The sequence below is a fragment of the Oncorhynchus clarkii genome, chromosome 33 (assembly GCF_045791955.1).
Source record: "Oncorhynchus clarkii lewisi isolate Uvic-CL-2024 chromosome 33, UVic_Ocla_1.0, whole genome shotgun sequence".
Taxonomy (NCBI): domain Eukaryota; kingdom Metazoa; phylum Chordata; class Actinopteri; order Salmoniformes; family Salmonidae; genus Oncorhynchus; species Oncorhynchus clarkii.
This window is the reverse complement of record NC_092179.1, coordinates 1,467,561-1,485,883: the sequence shown is the minus strand read 5'-3', so window position 1 is coordinate 1,485,883 and position 18,323 is coordinate 1,467,561. Positions and strand designations below refer to the sequence as shown.

General features: G+C 43.3%; 1 protein-coding gene across 5 annotated transcripts in view; it reads left to right on the top strand.

The window, feature by feature from the left end:
- The first annotated feature begins 1,200 nt into the window (after positions 1-1,200).
- LOC139392571 (endothelin-converting enzyme 2-like) overlaps positions 1,201-18,323 on the top strand; it is an 85,823-nt gene continuing 68,700 nt past the window's right edge. The window contains exons 1-2 of one of the 5 annotated variants that reach the window (XM_071140624.1): positions 1,201-1,526; positions 1,629-1,776. In XM_071140624.1, the coding sequence (XP_070996725.1) occupies positions 1,744-1,776 (33 nt within the window). In that variant the 5' untranslated portion in view covers positions 1,201-1,526; positions 1,629-1,743. Of the gene's footprint in view, positions 1,527-1,628; positions 1,786-1,994; positions 2,030-12,313; positions 12,524-12,790; positions 12,946-18,323 lie in introns of those variants that run through there. The other 4 variants (XM_071140623.1, XM_071140628.1, XM_071140626.1 and 1 more) reach the window with 4 other exon arrangements.

Here is an 18,323-nt window from a genome sequence, read left to right as displayed (position 1 = left end):
GGCTGGGAGGTTACTGTCATGGTAGGCTGTCTGACAGACAACCCACGGAATTGCTCCGGTAAAGTGTTCAACGCGCGGTCATGGTGTTCGGCCAAGGTCTGGAACCCTTCCATAAGACCACGAAGCAACTCCATGCCTTCCAATGGTGGCTCCTTGGGAGGAGATGGCGTTGCGGAGCTGGTCCGAGTTTGCTGGGTCCGTCATGGCCAGTTCGTACTGTCAAGGCTCAGGAGAAGACCCAGACAGTTTCTAATTCACAAAAGTGTATTAAAAACACGGGGGGGCAGGCAAACAACAGGTCAAAGGCAGGCAGCGGTCAGTAGTCCAGAACAGAGTCTGAAAGGTACAGAACGGCAGGCAGGCAGAGGTCAGTAAACAAGGGTTGTATAACAAGGTACAGAATGACAGGCAGGTTCAAGGCAGGCAGAACGGTCAAAAACTGGAAGCTAGAAAACAGGAACTAGCGACAGACAGGTACACAGGAAAAACCACTGGTAAGCTTAACGAAACAAAACAAATTTGCAACAGACAAACAGAGAACATAAGTACAATGGGGAAAATGGGGAAGATGGGCGACACCTGGAGGGGGTGGAGACAAGCACAGATCAGGGTGTAACAACTATAGGGGATAGGGTGCGATTTGGGACACAGTTGGTTTTTAATTAATTATATATCTAATGACCTCCTAATGTTGATAATCTGTGACTTGTCACCCAATGCATTATTTCTGGACTACAAAACTGCAGCAAAACTGCAGGTTCTTCAATTCACTACACCTGTGTGCTGGTCTGAAGCCAGACGATGCATCTTTGTTTTGGTTTGTAGCCATTGCAGCACTCTTCAATTACTGGCCAGCCACTTACAATATTTGACTGATGCAGTGTATAAATGCTCAAATGTGAGACAGACAGACACACAAGCAAGTTAACAATCGAACATACACACACCTCTGATATTTTGTAGCCTACACTAATTGGAGATGTGCAAGTAGGCCTACTTGAGCCCCAGTAAAATCTAACTTTTTCTACAGGATGTGTAATCATGTGCATTTCTGTAAGTATTAAAAATATTAGGGTGAAGTCAGTATTTCTTATCTTGGCACACATCTGTTGCCCTTCCCTGTGTAGCCTATCTCACCACAGTTCTCTTTCCTAGAATTACCCTTCAGCACCCCAACCCGATGCCTAGCCTACAAAAAATGTTTTTGTCTTGGCAACGGAAGGCGTGTGTGTGTGTGAGAGAGAGCGATTTATTGGTTTTCACTTTAGTTTATCTATTTCACTTGCTTTGACAATGTAAACATATGTTTCCCATGTCAGTTAAGCTCTTAAATTTAAATTTAATTGAGAGAGAGGAAGGGGTAGAAGGAGGGCGGGGTGTAGTCTGCAGGGTGATTGCGATCTTCCTTCTCGTTCATCCCTGGGTTAGCCGACTGCACGCGTGAAAGGGCTTTTTCTCCCAACGATGGAACATTTTGCTGTAGGCCTATTCTGCTTGCTTTCGAGAGGCACTAGCTTTGGCATTAGGTAATGTTATGCTCTGGCGGGCACAGTCCATTGCGGTCCTAGAGCAACACGGATAGATATGTGTGAGAAAGGTTTAGTATATGTCCTTTTGTTGTTCCGCAGGATTTGAGAGAGCGGGAGAGAGATGGCTTCGCGATCCAGCCACTGGAATCGTCAACAGCAGTGGTAGAGAGTCTGTCGCGCTCGCCCCGCCGTCGATGTTGCTGTCTGTTGCACGATGAGCGTAGCTCTGCAAGATTTGCGGAACAACGTAAGTCTGGTAATGATCATATTTGATCATCTTCTCAAACATAATGTTACTCTTCTCATAATGTATTAGGAGAGAGAGCGCAGCGAACTCGCGTACTGTATGTGATCGAAACCCATTGCTATCAATCACCATATTTATTTGATCGGGTTTCTTACAGCTAAAATAATTTACCAGTCATGATTCGAATATGCCTTGTTTATATTCTGCACATGTTATAGGCTATGCGGACAATAATGCTCGAGCAGATTCCCAGGTAGGCTTTGGTCCTCCTCATATCCATCATAAAATACTGTGTTCGGTGCTCACTGCACATGATGGAATTAGTGCGCTTGCTCTTTCCATACAAACGTCGGTATATTTTCATAATTTATCAAAATGATTTCATAAGAGAAGGTGCAGCCTCAGACACTCATGCTTTTTCCCAGCATAGGACTACATGTTATTTACGTTTAATAATTTGATTGTATATATTTGAAGTTGTTAGAGTACATTGCTTAGTCCAAGGCCCATGGGCTGACACTAACAGTAAATAGTCATTGAAAGGTTGAGGTTTTATTCAGTGTCATCTTGGTGTGGGGCCCTAGGCTTGATCAAACATGGATGGTGTTTGCTACCTCTGGCTACATTATTTAGCCTAGATTAATTGTATTGTGGGCAATTGTAAACAGAGGTGTTTCAGAACCACATTTGCATGGGCTTTAGTTCTGCAGGCTCACACAGTTGTGGAGCTTAGGAGACCCTTGGTCTGAACCTCAGTCGGTTGCACTAGCTTATAACTAACCTAGGCCTGACTTGTTTATTTTTTAACTTTTCCGTTTTGCTTTTTCATTTGTGCTTGGTTTTGAACATAATGTATATATTTTTTGCCTCGCTACTGGGTCTTGTATTTTGTTGACTGGGTGTGCCTTGCCCAGACACTGTTGCCTATGTAGGCATGGACATGATATGGAACTAGAGTAAAGCCATGTAGGCCGTCATTTTAAATAAGAATCTGTTCTTAATTGACTTGCCTAGTTAAATAGAGGTTAAATAAATAAAATGTATTCTACCATGATAACCAACACACAGCTGTTGACCGGTAACACAGGATAGGTTATGTAGAGATTCCAGTCTGACAGGCTGTACCCGTTGTTGGTGATGTTGCATTGTGTCGTCACCTAAATATTATCGATGTAAAAATGCAAAAAGTTTGCATCTGTTGAGTATTGAAACAGTATTATGATAACAAAGTGAGATGTGAAATGTGTGTTGTGATCCAACAGATAAGGCTATCTAGGTCAAATATGGGCTGGATAGTCTGTCTTGTCTGTCTTGTCTGTCTGTCTGTCTGCCATCAAACTGAGAACAGGTAAAGTAGGCCTACTGTATGGGTTCGGTATGGAGGCATATGGCTCTTTATAGGCCTGTCTGTAATGTAGGCCTAAGGAGCTGGAAGAGCGGTCCTCGACCACTGTCCAATATGCCGTGAATCAATTAGTGCCCTGTAGTCCCTGGGGTGATTTTTGAATATCTTCATGATCTCACTAATGAACATCATTAATAATGCAATCTGTGCACTGGGTCACAGTCGAGCAGGCTGTCACCCGCTAGACACACCGTGCACTAACTCAAAATTAGCTGAAAAAACTGTTACGAGGCCTCTACTGTTCCCAGTACCTGTGTTAAGAAGACCAATGGTATTTACACTGCCTCAAAGGGCTGATCTTATCACACTTTAGAATGTAGGACATCAAAGCACCTCAGGTCTGTCCCGCGTAGTAACATGCACACTTGTGTGTATGTCATGATATGCTTACTCGCACAGGAGTGAGTAACATACGTTTACATACACTGAACAAAAATATAAATACAACATATAAAGTGTTTCATGAGCTGAAATAAAGGATCCCAGAAGTTTTCCATATGCACATAAAGCTTATTTCTCTTAAACAATGTGCACAAACTTGTTAGTGAGCATTTCCCCTTTGCCAAGATAATGCATCCACCTGACAGGTTTGGCATATCAATAAGCTGATTAAACGGCATGATCATTACACAGGTGCATCTTGTGCTGTGGACAATAAAAGGCCACCCATAATGTGCAGTTTTGTCAGACAACGCAATACCACAGATGCCTCAAGTTTTTAGGGAGTGTGCAATTGGCATGCTGACTGCAGGAATGTCCTCTAGAGCTGTTGCCAGAGAATTGAATGTTTATTTCTCTACTGTAAATTGGCTCCAACGTTGTTTTAGAGAATTTGGCAGTACGTCCAACCGGCCTCACAACCACAGACCACGTGTAACCACTCCAGCGCAGGACCTCCACATCCGGCTTCTTCACCTGCGGGATTGTCTGAGACCAGCCACCCAGACAGCTGATGAGACTGTCTCAGTCAGGGAAGCTCATCTGCGTCCTCACAAGGGTCTTGACCTGATTGCAGTTCGGCGTCGTAACTGACTTCAGTGGGCAAATGCTCACCTTTGATGGCCACTGGCAGGCTGGAGAAGTGTGCTCTTTGCGGATGAATCTTGGTTTTAGCTGTACTGTGTATGCCTTCGTGTGGGTGAGTGGTTTGCTGATATCAATGTTGTGAACAGAGTGCCCCATGGTGGCGGTGGGGTTATGGTATGGGCAGGCATAAGCTAAGGACAATGACCGCAATTGCATTTTATTGATGGCAATTTGAATGCACAGTGCCATTCATCCGCCGCCATCACCTCATGTTTCAGTATAATAATGTACGGCCCCGTGGTGTAAAGATCTGTACCCAATTCCTGGAAGCTGAAAATGTCAAAATTCTTCCATGGCCTGCATTCTCACCAGACATTGAGCATGTTTGGGATGCTCTGGATCGACGTGTACAATAGTGTGTTCCTGTTCCCGCCAATGTCCAGCAGTTTCGCACAGCCGTTGAAGAGGAGAGGACAACATTCCACAGCCCGCAATCAACAGCCTAACCAATTCTATGTTAAGGAGATGTGTCGCGCTGCATGAGGCAAATGGTGGTCACACCAGATACTGACTGATTTTCTAATCCACACCCCTACCTTTTTTGTTAACGTATTTGTGACCAACAGATGCATATCTGTATTTCCAGTCATGTGAAATCCCTAGATTAGGTCCTAATTTATTTAATTAAATTGACTGATTTCCTTATGAACTGTAACTCAGTAAATTCTTTGAAATTGTTGCATGTTGCATTTATATAACTTATTATAAGGCTTATGATAATAATATCTCTGTCTAGCAAATTTAACTGATTTAATTCAGGATCATTATGAGATGATGCTATACTATACATGCTTACAATGTGGAGGAAATGCACCCCAAAAGCATTAAAGGGAACAATCCAAGATTCGAAAAGCAACAAAGCCGTCACCCAAACACTTGTTTTGTTAAACAGCTGAGGGGACTGGAGAAATGTTAGCACTCTGAAATTCATAGACAGTTGTATATTGCCTGTATCCACTACGGATCCGCAGTCAAACGACCACCCCTCATCACTGTCAAACGCTCCCTAAAACACTTCTGTGAGCAGGCCTTTCTAATTGACCTGGCCCGGGTATCCTGGAAGGATATTGACCTCATCCCGTCAGTTGAGGATGCCTGGTCATTCTTTAAAAGAAACCTCCTCACCATCTTAGAGAAGCATGCTCCGTTCAAAAAATGCATAACTAAGAACAGATATAGCCCTTGGTTCACTCCAGACCTGACTGCCATCGACCAGCACAACATCCTGTGGCGGACTGCAATAGCATCGAATAGTCCCCGCGATATGCAACTGTTCAGGGAAGTCAGGAACCAATACATGCAGTCAGTCAGGAAAGCAAAGGCCAGCTTCTTCAGGCAGAAATTTGCATCCTGTAGCTCTAACTCCAAAAAGTTCTGGGACACTGTGAAGTCCATGAAGAACAAGAGCACCTCCTCCCAGCTGCCCATTGCACTGAGGCTAGGTAACACGGTCACCACCGATAAATCCATGATTATCGAAAACTTCAACAAGCATTTCTCAATGGCTGGCCATGCCTTCCTCTTGGCAACTCCAACCTCGGCCAACAGCTCCACCCCCCCCACAGCTACTCGCCCAAGCCTCTCCAGGTTCTCCTTTACCCAAATCCAGATAGCAGATGTTCTGAAAGAGCTGCAAAACCTGGACCCGTACAAATCAGCTGGGCTTGACAATCTGGACCCTCTATTTCTGAAACTATCTGCCGCCATTGTCGCAACCCCTGTTACCAGCCTGTTCAACCTCTCTTTCATATCATCTGAGATCCCCAAGGATTGGAAAGCTGCCGCAGTCATCCCCTTCTTCAAAGGGGGAGACACCCTGGACCCAAACTGTTACAGACCTATATCCATCCTGCCCTGTCTTTCTAAGGTCTTCGAAAGCCAAGTCAACAAACAGGTCACTGACCATCTCGAATCCCACCGTACCTTCTCCGCTGTGCAATCTGGTTTCAGCCTCAGCCACGCTCAAGGTACTAAACGATATCATAACCGCCATCGATAAAAGGCAGTACTGTGCAGCCGTCTTCATCGACCTTGCCAAGGCTTTCGACTCTGTCAATCACCATATTATTATCAGCAGACTCAGTAGCCTCGGTTTTTCTGATAACTGCCTTGCCTGGTTCACCAACTACTTTGCAGACAGAGTTCAGTGTGTCAAATCGGAGGGCATGCTGTCCGGTCCTCTGGCAGTCTCTATGGGGGTGCCACAGGGTTCAATTCCCGGGCCGACTCTTTTCTCTGTATATATCAATGATGTTGCTCTTGCTGCGGGCGATTCCCTGATCCACCTCTACGCAGACGACACCATTCTGTATACTTCCGGCCCGTCCTTGGACACTGTGCTATCTAACCTCCAAACGAGCTTAAATGCCATACAACACTCCTTCCGTGGCCTCCAACTGCTCTTAAACGCTAGTAAAACCAAATGCATGCTTTTCAACCGTTCGCTGCCTGCACCCGCACGCCCGACTAGCATCACCACCCTGGATGGTTCCGACCTAGAATATGTGGACATCTATAAGTACCTAGGTGTCTGGCTAGACTGTAAACTCTCCTTCCAGACTCATATCAAACATCTCCAATCTAAAATCAAATCTAGAGTCGGCTTTCTATTCCGCAACAAAGCCTCCTTCACTCACGCCGCCAAACTTACCCTAGTAAAACTGACTATCCTACCGATCCTCGACTTCGGCGACGTCATCTACAAAATAGCTTCCAATACTCTACTCAGCAAACTGGATGCAGTTTCACAGTGCCATCCGTTTTGTTACTAAAGCACCTTATACCCCCCACCACTGCTCTAGTCGGCTGGCCCTCGCTACATATTCGTCGCCAGACCCACTGGCTCCAGGTCATCTACAAGTTCATGCTAGGTAAAGCTCTGCCTTATCTCAGTTCACTGGTCACGATGGCAACACCCACCCGTAGCACGCGCTCCAGCAGGTGTATCTCACTGATCATCCCTAAAGCCAACACCTCATTTGGCTGCCTTTCGTTCCAGTTCTCTGCTGCCTGTGACTGGAACAAATTGCAAAAATCGTTGAAGTTGGAGACTTTTATCTCCCTCACCAACTTCAAACATCTGCTATCTGAGCAGCTAACCGATCGCTGCAGCTGTACATAGTCTATCGGTAAATAGCCCTCCCAATTTTACCTACCTCATCCCCATACTGTTTTTATTTATTTACTTTTCTGCTCTTTTGCACACCAATATCTCTACCTGTACATGACCATCTGATCATTTATCACTCCAGTGTTAATCTGCAAAATTGTAATTATTCGCCTACCTCCTCATGCCTTTTGCACACAATGTATATAGACTTTCTTTTTTTTCTACTGTGTTATTGACTTGTTAATTGTTTACTCCATGTGTAACTCTGTTGTCTGTTCACACTGCTATGCTTTATCTTGGCCAGGTCGCAGTTGCAAATGAGAACTTGTTCTCAACTAGCCTACCTGGTTAAATAAAGGTGAAATAATAAAAAAATAAAAAATAGATGCAAGGACTGACCATCCCTGTCATGAGATCAAAATGCTATATTTTTAAACCATGTTTTTGAAGCAAAACGCGTATACATTGTCATACGTCTCTGTGTGGCCTCAGCCTCAAATAAAGTGTTAGCATTTGCTTTGCTGTGGCCAGTTGCGGGTGTGATGGGAAAGGCCAAGACTGAGTGATGGCTGGAGAAGGAGGCCCTTGAGTGACCTGAACCCGGGGTTTATCAGGGCTGGGTATCCTGTGTGTGCGTGTGTGTCCTGCCTTAGGGCGGTGGGGTGAGCTCCTTCCTGTCTGAAGCAAGACTCTCCATCTGTCCTGGATCCATCGGTAGGGCTGGGGAGGTCAATTGCCCTGTTCTAAATAGCACCCTATTTCCTACAAAGGGCTGGCCAAACGTAGTGCACTATCTAGAGAAAAGGGTGCCATAATTTGAGATTTTACAAAAAAAAAAATAGTAATAACCCTATGCAGGCTCTTCATCAAGACTTGCAAAACACTCCACTTTTGTCGCTGACTGTCATCCACTTTAGCATGTATCCTAAAGTGGGATGGGGTCTGTTTTCTTTTTCTCTGTTTACTGCTTTTTATTTACATTCTCTATGACATATTTTAAGTCCTCTTCACTCTCTTCCTCCATAACATCTCTCCTGGCAAATCTTACTCCTTCCTTCATCTGACAGCATCTCTGTCTCTCGTTCGTTCGTTGTTTAACATTCTGCCAACTCTGCACTGTAGCGCCTGTGATGGACATGAGAGGAGGGGTGAATAGGCATGAGGGGGTAGTTGTAGGTATGAGCAGGGCCCAAAGTTTGATATTGACCACATGACCTGACCAGAAACAACTTTGCGCCTCAGTTATACACTATAAGCTTAGGCCCCTGTAAGGTCACATACTCAGGGCCCCATAGAAATGAGGTTAAGAAGTCAATTTTTTTGTGGCTGGTTTGTCTAGGCTAGTGGAAAACACCATCACCTTTTAGCACATATCTGCTGGTCTGCATGGGATGGAATCCTCATCCAGCTTTGTCTCACAAATGTCTCCTCACTTTGTCTATCTACACTATCCTGCCTGTGCAATATAATACCTAAAACATACCTAGGGGGAATTACACTTTTCGCCTATGTGTGTTGTCGTCCAATATGTATTGTACATGCTACTAAGTATAATGTTCATATACTACCGTTCAAAATTTTGGGGTCACCAAGAAATGTCCTTGTTTTTTAAAGAAAAGCACTTTATTTTTTGTCCATTAAAATGACATCATCAAATTGATCAGAAATACATTGTAGACATTGTTCATCTTGAAAATGACTATTATAGCTGGAAACTGATGATTTTTAATGGAATATCTACATAGGCGTACATAGGCCCATTATCAGCAATCATCACTCCTGTGTTCCAATGGCACGTTGTGTTAGCTAATCCAAGTTTAGAATTTTAAAAGGCTATTTGAGCATTAGAAAATCCTTTTGCAATTATGTTAGCACAGCTGAAAACTTCTGTTTTGATTAAAGAAGCATAAAACTGGCCTTTAGACTAGTTGAGTATCTGGAGCTTCAGCATTGCTGGCCTTCTAGGAGTTGCAAAGAAAAAGCCATATCTCAGACTGGCCAATAAAAATAAAAGATTACAAGATGGGCAAAAGAACACAGACACTGGACAGAGGAACTCTGCCAAGAAGGCCAGCATCCCGGAGTTGCCTCTTCACTGCTGACGTTGAGTCTGGTGTTTTGTGGGTACTATTTAATGAAGCTGCCAGTTGAGGACTTGTAAGACGTCTGTTTCTCAAACCAGACACCCTACCTGCCCAATGCATAATACAAACTGTAAAGTTTGGTGGAATGGAATAATGATCTGGGGCTGTTTTTCATGGTTCTGGCTAGGCCCATTTAGTTCCAGTGAAGGGAAATCTTAATGCTACAACATACAATGATGTTCTAAATTATTCTGTTCTTCTAATTTTGTGGCAACAGTTTGGGGAATGCCCTTTCCTGTTGACAAAGCATGACAATGCCCCCGTTCACAAAGCGAGGTCCATACAGAAATGGTTTGTCGATATCGGTGTGGAAAATTGACTGGCCTGCACAGAGCCCTGACCTCAACCCCATCAAACACCTTTTGGATGAATTGGAATGCCGACTGCGAGCCAGACCTAATCGCCCATTATCAGTGCCCGACCTCTGATGCTCTTGTGGCTGAATGGAAGCACGTCCTCGCAGCAATGTTCCAACATCTAGTGGAAAACCTTCCTGGAAGAGTGGAAGCTGTTATTGCAGCAAAGGGCGGAACAACTCCATATTGATGCCCATGATTTTGGAATGAGATGTTCAACGAGCAGGTGTCCACATACTTCTGGTCATGTAGTGTATACTACATGTAGTTCCCTTAATCTTGTAGACTTGCGGACTGTGTACAGTGTGTTTGTACTAGACACCTGGAGAATTGAACACGGTTATTGCACTCACACAGTGGTGGAAAAAGTACTAAATTGTCATATTGAGTAAAAGTAAAGATACCTTAACAGAAAATGACTCGTGTAAAAGTCACCCAGTAAAATACTATTTGAGTAAAAATCTTAAAGTATCTGGTTTTAAATGTACTTAAATACAGTGGTGGAAAAAGTACTCAATTGTCATACTTGAGTAAAAGTAAATGCTGTACATCAAATTCCTTATATTAAGCAAACCAGACAGCACACTTTTGTTATTTCATATGTTTTACGGACAGACTGGCACCCTCCAACACTCAGACATCATTTGCAAACACAGTACTCCACCCACCAAAACTACTTAAGGAGTATTTTTATGAAATACTTTACACCACTGTAAAGGGGCACGAGGGCCACGTCCTATTAAAGGAGCCAAACAATGGGGGAAATCCTTGACATTTTCTGTAGAGACGGACATGGTCCTTTTTCTTATCCGGAATATTCTTCTGAGGTCCTCCCCTTTTTGTCTTTCTTTCGCTCTTTCCTCCAGCCTTCTCTCCTTCCTCCCTGTTGTCTTCCCCCCTTCCTCTCTGTAGAGGATAGAGAGAGAGAAGAGAAAGAGGAGTAACCTTGATGCCTAGATCAGTGACGTTATTCTCTCCCCATTGGGAGGACACTACTGTCTCCCTCCCTCTCCCCGTCTGCCCCTCCCTCTCTTAAACTCTCACTCTGCTGTTCTCTTTAATTGATGACGCACTGAAGGGGATGCGTAGGGGTCAGGGGAGGAGAGAAACAGGAGAGAGAGATTAACAGAGAGCGTGTATTTTTTTCAGTGTACACACACTAACAAACAGGGGAATGACATCTGTAATGTGTGTTTGTTGGACTGAGACGGAAAGAGGGAAATGTGTACGTTTGTTAGTTTGAGCTTGTCTCTGTGTGTGTGTATACGTGTGCATTCACACCAAATTCGTCAGCCTTTTACAGATGCACATCAATTAAAGCATGATAAGCTTAGTGTTCAAACAATACTGGACTACTGTTGCTTATGTAAGATTTTCATAAGAGTTGTGGCAGCCTCCCGGGTTTTGTTTGTTGTGCTTGTTCATTTACAGCGCTCGTAGTGTGCTCAAGTGGCTAGCTTAATTAGGGCAGCATTTTGTTGTCAGCAGAGAAGAGAATATCCTTTCTGTGCGCGAACAACAACAGTCATGCAGGCTCTGGCTAAACAGTGCATTATATATGGAATAGCGTTCCGTTTGGAATGCAATCTCTCTGTGGTGGCTGACTGTAACCAGGGAGGGGAGGGGGCGGAGGCCGCCCTCTATGGGTAGAGGTATGGAAATGCAAGATGACTGGCCACTGAACAGATGAATGGCTTGGTACACTCTTAGAAAAAAGGTTTCCTAAAGGGTTCTTCGGGCTGTTCACATAGGAAAACCCTTTTTGGTTCCAGGCAGAACTCTTTTGGGTTCCATGTAGAACCGAAGAAAAGGGTTCTACCTGGAACCAAAAAGAGTTTTCCTATGTGGACAGCCGAAGAACCCTTTTAGCTTCTAGATGGCACTGTTTTTTTTCTAAGAGTGTTGCGCTCCATGGATAAATGGGTATGTTATTATTGTCAGTACAGATACCAAATCTAGGTTTAATATACTCCACAATTTGTAAAATGTTTGCAAGAACAGGAAAACACTGACGAAAATATGAATTAGCCTTTCTCTTGCCAGGCTTCTATGTATGTCTGTATTTTGCTCTCTCTCTACCTGTCTGTCTCTCTCACTCTTGGACATTTTATTTATTTTACATTTTTTATAATAATGCACACAGAAGCAAGCTTTCCAAAGAAAATGGACCCCATCCCTTTCCCCTCTATGGTCTAAAATTACCCATCTTTCTCTGCTTTCTCGACTTCACCTCTCTATCTCATCATCAATGCTTGTTTCTGTGTAATTCCCCTTTTCTTACACTTGTTCCTCTCCTTTTCTAAGAAGTACATCAAAATCAGTTTTCATCTCACACTGTCAATCCCTATCCTTTCTTTCTTTGTTTGTCCTCCCCACCCCCACCTCCTTAGCAGAATCCCGCCTTTCCTCCTTCACTTTCTCCCTCTGTTTTTCATTCGCTCTGTCTCGCTCTTGCTGTCTGTCTGCTTTCTCTTACTCTGTAACTCGCCCTCTTTCACTCCCACTGTCTTCCTCCTACCCTCCCTCACTCTTCAATTTCTTTGTGCTGTGTTTATAGTCATTCACTAACTGCATAGTGAAGGAGAGAGTGGGAGAGGGAGACCAGGAGAACAAGTGTAAGGACTAACTCTTGAATACTTTATTAAAGGTAAGTAAAGTGGAAATGTTCTCATTTATCCTTCCATCTCTTTTTTTTCCTCTCCTTTCTTTCTTTTTTTCTCTCCTTCTATCTCCCTACTTCTTTCGTATGATTGTTCTAACCTGAGAGAATAAGCTTATTGCCCTTAAACCAGCTGTTGACAGCTGTGCTGCGCTGTGCCTGGGGTGTGTGTTAGGCTGTTGCTAGGGGCAATAAAAAGTGTGTGTTTGTGTGGGAGGGAGTTGTTGTGACTCTTTGGCTTGGACTCATTTTCAGAGAGAAGAGAGAGAGGTCACGAATTGAAGAAAAGAGGAAAGGGAGATTGCTGAACCCTGACTTCCGTTTCTAAGTCGCCAGTGAGCAGCGTGCGTGTGTGTGTTTGTGAGCAGCGCTCTGCCCTCCAGTCCTCATAGATAAAGGGGTTTGAAAAGGTACAGGACATGGATCCTCACACACGCACGTGCACACACACACATATACAGTGCCTTGCGAAAGTATTCGGCCCCCTTGAACTTTGCGACCTTTTGCCACATTTCAGGCTTCAAACATAAAGATATAAAACTGTATTTTTTTGTGAAGAATCAACAACAAGTGGGACACAATCATGAAGTGGAACGACATTTATTGGATATTTCAAACTTTTTTAACAAATCAAAAACTGAAAAATTGGGCGTGCAAAACTATTCAGCCCCCTTAAGTTAATACTTTGTAGCGCCACCTTTTGCTGCGATTACAGCTGTAAGTCGCTTGGGGTATGTCTCTATCAGTTTTGCACATCAAGAGACTGACATTTTTTCCCATTCCTCCTTGCAAAACAGCTCGAGCTCGGTGAGGTTGGATGGAGAGCATTTGTGAACAGCAGTTTTCAGTTCTTTCCACAGATTCTCGATTGGATTCAGGTCTGGACTTTGACTTGGCCATTCTAACACCTGGATATGTTTATTTTTGAACCATTCCATTGTAGATTTTGCTTTATGTTTTGGATCATTGTCTTGTTGGAAGACAAATCTCCGTCCCAGTCTCAGGTCTTTTGCAGACTCCATCAGGTTTTCTTCCAGAATGGTCCTGTATTTGGCTCCATCCATCTTCCCATCAATTTTAACCATCTTCCCTGTCCCTGCTGAAGAAAAGCAGGCCCAAACCATGATGCTGCCACCACCATGTTTGACAGTGGGGATGGTGTGTTCAGCTGTGTTGCTTTTACGCCAAACATAACGTTTTGCATTGTTGCCAAAAAGTTCAATTTTGGTTTCATCTGACCAGAGCACCTTCTTCCACATGTTTGGTGTGTCTCCCAGGTGGCTTGTGGCAAACTTTAAACAACACTTTTTATGGATATCTTTAAGAAATGGCTTTCTTCTTGCCACTCTTCCATAAAGGCCAGATTTGTGCAATATACGACTGATTGTTGTCCTATGGACAGAGTCTCCCACCTCAGCTGTAGATCTCTGCAGTTCATCCAGAGTGATCATGGGCCTCTTGGCTGCATCTCTGATCAGTCTTCTCCTTGTATGAGCTGAAAGTTTAGAGGGACGGCCAGGTCTTGGTAGATTTGCAGTGGTCTGATACTCCTTCCATTTCAATATTATTGCTTGCACAGTGCTCCTTGGGATGTTTAAAGCTTGGGAAATCTTTTTGTATCCAAATCCGGCTTTAAACTTCTTCACAACAGTATCTCGGACCTGTCTGGTGTGTTCCTTGTTCTTCATGATGCTCTCTGCGCTTTTGACGGACCTCTGAGACTATCACAGTGCAGGTGCATTTATACGGAGACTTGATTACACACAGGTGGATTGTATTTATCATCATTAGTCATTTAGGTCAACATTGGATCATTCAGAGATCCTCACTGAACTTCTGGAGAGAGTTTGCTGCACTGAAAGTAAAGGGGCTGAATAATTTTGCACGTCCAATTTTTCAGTTTTTGATTTGTTAAAAAAGTTTGAAATATCCAATAAATGTTGTTCCACTTCATGATTGTGTCCCACTTGTTGTTGATTCTTCACAAAAAAATACAGTTTTATATCTTTATGTTTGAAGCCTGAAACGTGGCAAAAGGTCGCAAAGTTCAAGGGGGCCGAATACTTTCGCAAGGCACTGTACATATATGCACATCCACACAGAAACGCACACTACCTTTTGAGGGTCCAGTGTGAGTGTCTGTGAAGGTCAAACACTAAAGTGGTGAGAGAGGGACAGGGAGTGTGTTTGCTCTGAGATGTAAGCAAAGAGAGGGACATTATTTACTTACTGCTTCTAAGGACAAAATCGGCCCAGTGTGTGTGTGTGTGTGTGTGTGTGTGTGTGTGTGTGTGTGTGTGTGTGTGTGTGTGTGTGTGTGTGTGTGTGTGTGTGTGTGTGTGTGTGTGTGTGTGTGTGTGTGTGTGTGTGTGTGTGTGTGTGTGTGTGTGTGTGTGTGTGTGTGTGTGTGTATTTATGTTGGTGATGCAAGGGACAGATAGGTGAAATTGTTTCGTGCTGATGTTTGTTGCAAAGAAACTGTTTACACTAAAATATTGACAAAACCATCAACTTGAAGTCAGGGCAAGAAATAATCGATCCTAAAGTTTAAGACAGATTCTAAAGCATTTTCGTTTATTTATGTTAGAGTTCCTGTTTTGTGCTGCTTTGTTTCTGTCTGATGTCATTGCCGTTCTCACTATTGACTTTAAACGTCATTTTTAGATAAGCTGAAAGATACATTTTTGGCATGTTGTCATATAATGTGGGTTGTTACAGATCCAATATCAGAGGTAAAAGGTCAGTTTCCTGACAGTGTTTCTAATTCAATGGCCCTGCCTGTTTCCCCTAGGTACAGATCAGCAACCGTTCAGATGTTCCCAGGGTGCAGTGTCTGTTTGGTTTGTTATCTCACTGTAGCAGAGGCTAGTGTGTGTGTGTGTTCCTTTACTTGTGGAGACCAGAAGTCACCACAAGAATAGTAAAAAAATACAAATTGGACCAGCTGGTGACATTTTGTTAGTCCCCACAAGGTCAAATGCTATTTCTTAGGGTTAAGGTTAGAATTACAGTACCAGTCAAAAGTTTGGACACACCTACTCATTGGGCTCCCGAGTGGCGCAGCGGTCTAAGGCACTGCATCTCAGTGCTTGAGACGTCACTACATACACCCTGGTTCGATTCTAGGCTGTATCACAACTGGCCGTGATTGGGAGTCCCATAGGGCGGCACACGATTGGCCCAACATCATCTGGGTTTGGCTGGTGTAGCCTGTCATTGTAAGTAAGAATTTCTTCTTAACTGACTTGTCTAGTTAAATAAAGGTTACAATTAAAAAATAAAAAATAAGAGTGAAGACATCAAAACTATGAAATAACACATGGAATAATGTAGTAACAAAAATGTGTTAAACATATATTTGAGATTCTTCAAAGTAGCCAACCTTTTCCTTGATGACAGCTTTGCACACTCTTAGCATTCCAACTAACAGGTGTGCCTTGTTAAAAGTACATTTGTGGAATTTCTTTCCTTCTTAATGCGTTTCATCCAATCAATTGTGTTGTGACAATGTAAGGGTGTTATACAGAAGATGGTATTTTACCAAATAGGACTAAGTCCATATTATAGCAAGAACAGCTCAAATAAGCAAGTGCAGTCGTAAAACCATCAAGTGCAATGTTGGAACTGGCTCTCATGACGACCGCCATAGGAAAGGAAGACCCAGAGTTACTTCTGCTGCATAGGATAAGTTAGTTACCAGCCTCAGAAATTGCAGCCCAAATAAATGCTTCACAGAGTTCAAGTAACAGACACATCTTAACATCAACTGTTCAGAGAAGACTGAGTGAATCAGGCCTTCATGGTCGAATTGCTGCAAATAAACCACTATTAAAGGACACCAATTATAAGAAGAGACTCGTTTGGCATAGGGACAGGAGGAACACGGACATTAGACCTGTGGAAATCTGTCCTTTTGGTCTGATGAGTCCAAACTTGAGATTTTTGGTTCCAACTGCATGTCTTTGTGAGACAAGTAGGTGAACGGATGATCTCCGCTTGTGTGGTTCCCACCATGAAGCATGGAGGAGGAGGTGTGATGGTGTGCTTTGCTGGTGACACTGTCAGTGATTTATTTAGAATTCAAGGCACACTTAACCAGCATGGCTACCACAGCATTCAGTATGGTTTGGGATGAGTTGGACCGCAGACTGAAGGAAAAGCAGTGCTCAGCATATGTGGGAACTCCTTCAAGATTATTGGAAAAGCATTCCAGGTGAAGCTGGTTGAGAGAATTCCAAGAGTGTGCAAATTTTGCTACTCTGAAGAATCTAAAATATATTTTGATTTGTTTAACACTTTTTTGGTCACTACATGATTCCATATGTGTTATTTCATAGTTGTCTTCACAACTATTATTATGTCTTCACTATTATTTGACATAGTAGAAAAACCTTTGAATTAGTAAGTGTGTCCAAACTTTTGACTGGTACTGTAGGGTTAGGAGCTAGGGTTAATTTTAGGTTTCGGGCAAGGGTACGGGTTAGGTTTATGGAAAAATAGGATTTTGAATGGGGCTGAATTGTGTCCCCACAAGGTTAGTTGGTCAAGACTTTGTGTGTGTGCATGCGCTGTGACCCCAGAGACCTAGGGTTGCATCCTAAATGACTCCCTAGTAGTGCGTGCTCCGGTCAAAAGTAGTGTACTATGTAGGGAATAGGGTGCCATTTGGGACGCATTCCCGGTCATTTTCTCTAAAGCAAAATATATAAATATGTATTTTACAGTTATAAGGAAGGTAAAATCTTATAGTTAATCATTTAGAAAAAATATAAGTAATTTCAAGTTGTATTCATATAGTATTTCATATGTGTACTATGTTCTTGAGCTTGTGTCCTTCCTCAAAAGTGACCACCTCAGCAGTTTAACAATTTTTACCAGAAAAGTTAGATTTCAACCTTAGAGTATGCAACATTACTAGTTGTTGTTTATGGCCCTCTCATGATAAATCATTACTTTGGGGAATACGTAGATTACATTTAGTTAAATTTAAGACTTTTGTGACATCTATTGGTTACATTTCCCCAGGCAACTTGGCAAGTCACAGTGAAACACAGCTTTAGTATTTGTTTGTGTGTGCCTTTACTGTGTGTGTGCTTGAGAGTGATGCTGGGGATTGTTTGTGTTTAGTGAGTTGGACCTCGCCCATGTCTCATGGCGTCTGTGTGTCTGAGCACCTACACTCGGGGGATCAGGGTCCTGTAGTAAACTGCCCCCTCCCTCCCCTTCTCTTTCTGTTTCTCTCTGTCCCTCTCTTTCCCCCCTTTCTGTCTATCCCTCTCCATTTTCTCTTTCTTTACTTCTCCCTCTCTCCCTTTCTCTCTGTCCCCCTTTCTCTCTTTCTGTCTGTCCCTCTCTCTTTCTATACTTCTCTCTGTCACCCTCTCTCCTCTCTCCCATAGTCCTCCTTATCTCTCTCTCACGCAGTCCCTCAGTCATTTTCTCTTGCTTAGTATTCTAGTCAGCGAGTCCTCATCTCACCCAGTCAAAGAAGGTTTTGTTTCCGTGAGAGTATGTATAACATGACAACTGTATATGTGTTTATACAACAGAATGTGTATCATCTCTATATGTGTGTATGTGCATGTATGCGTGCCTGCATATGTGTGTGGGGGACTGTGGTGACCTCTGTGGCGATACAGTGTTGAGATGGGGGGTTGACTGTATTTCCAGCTCTTGGGGGCAGAAGGCTGAACTGTGCCAGGGTGAACTCCACCAATGTCGCTTTCCTTCAAAAACACTCCTCAGGAAACCACTTCAAACAATCACATTCCGCACAGTGAAAGTCCCG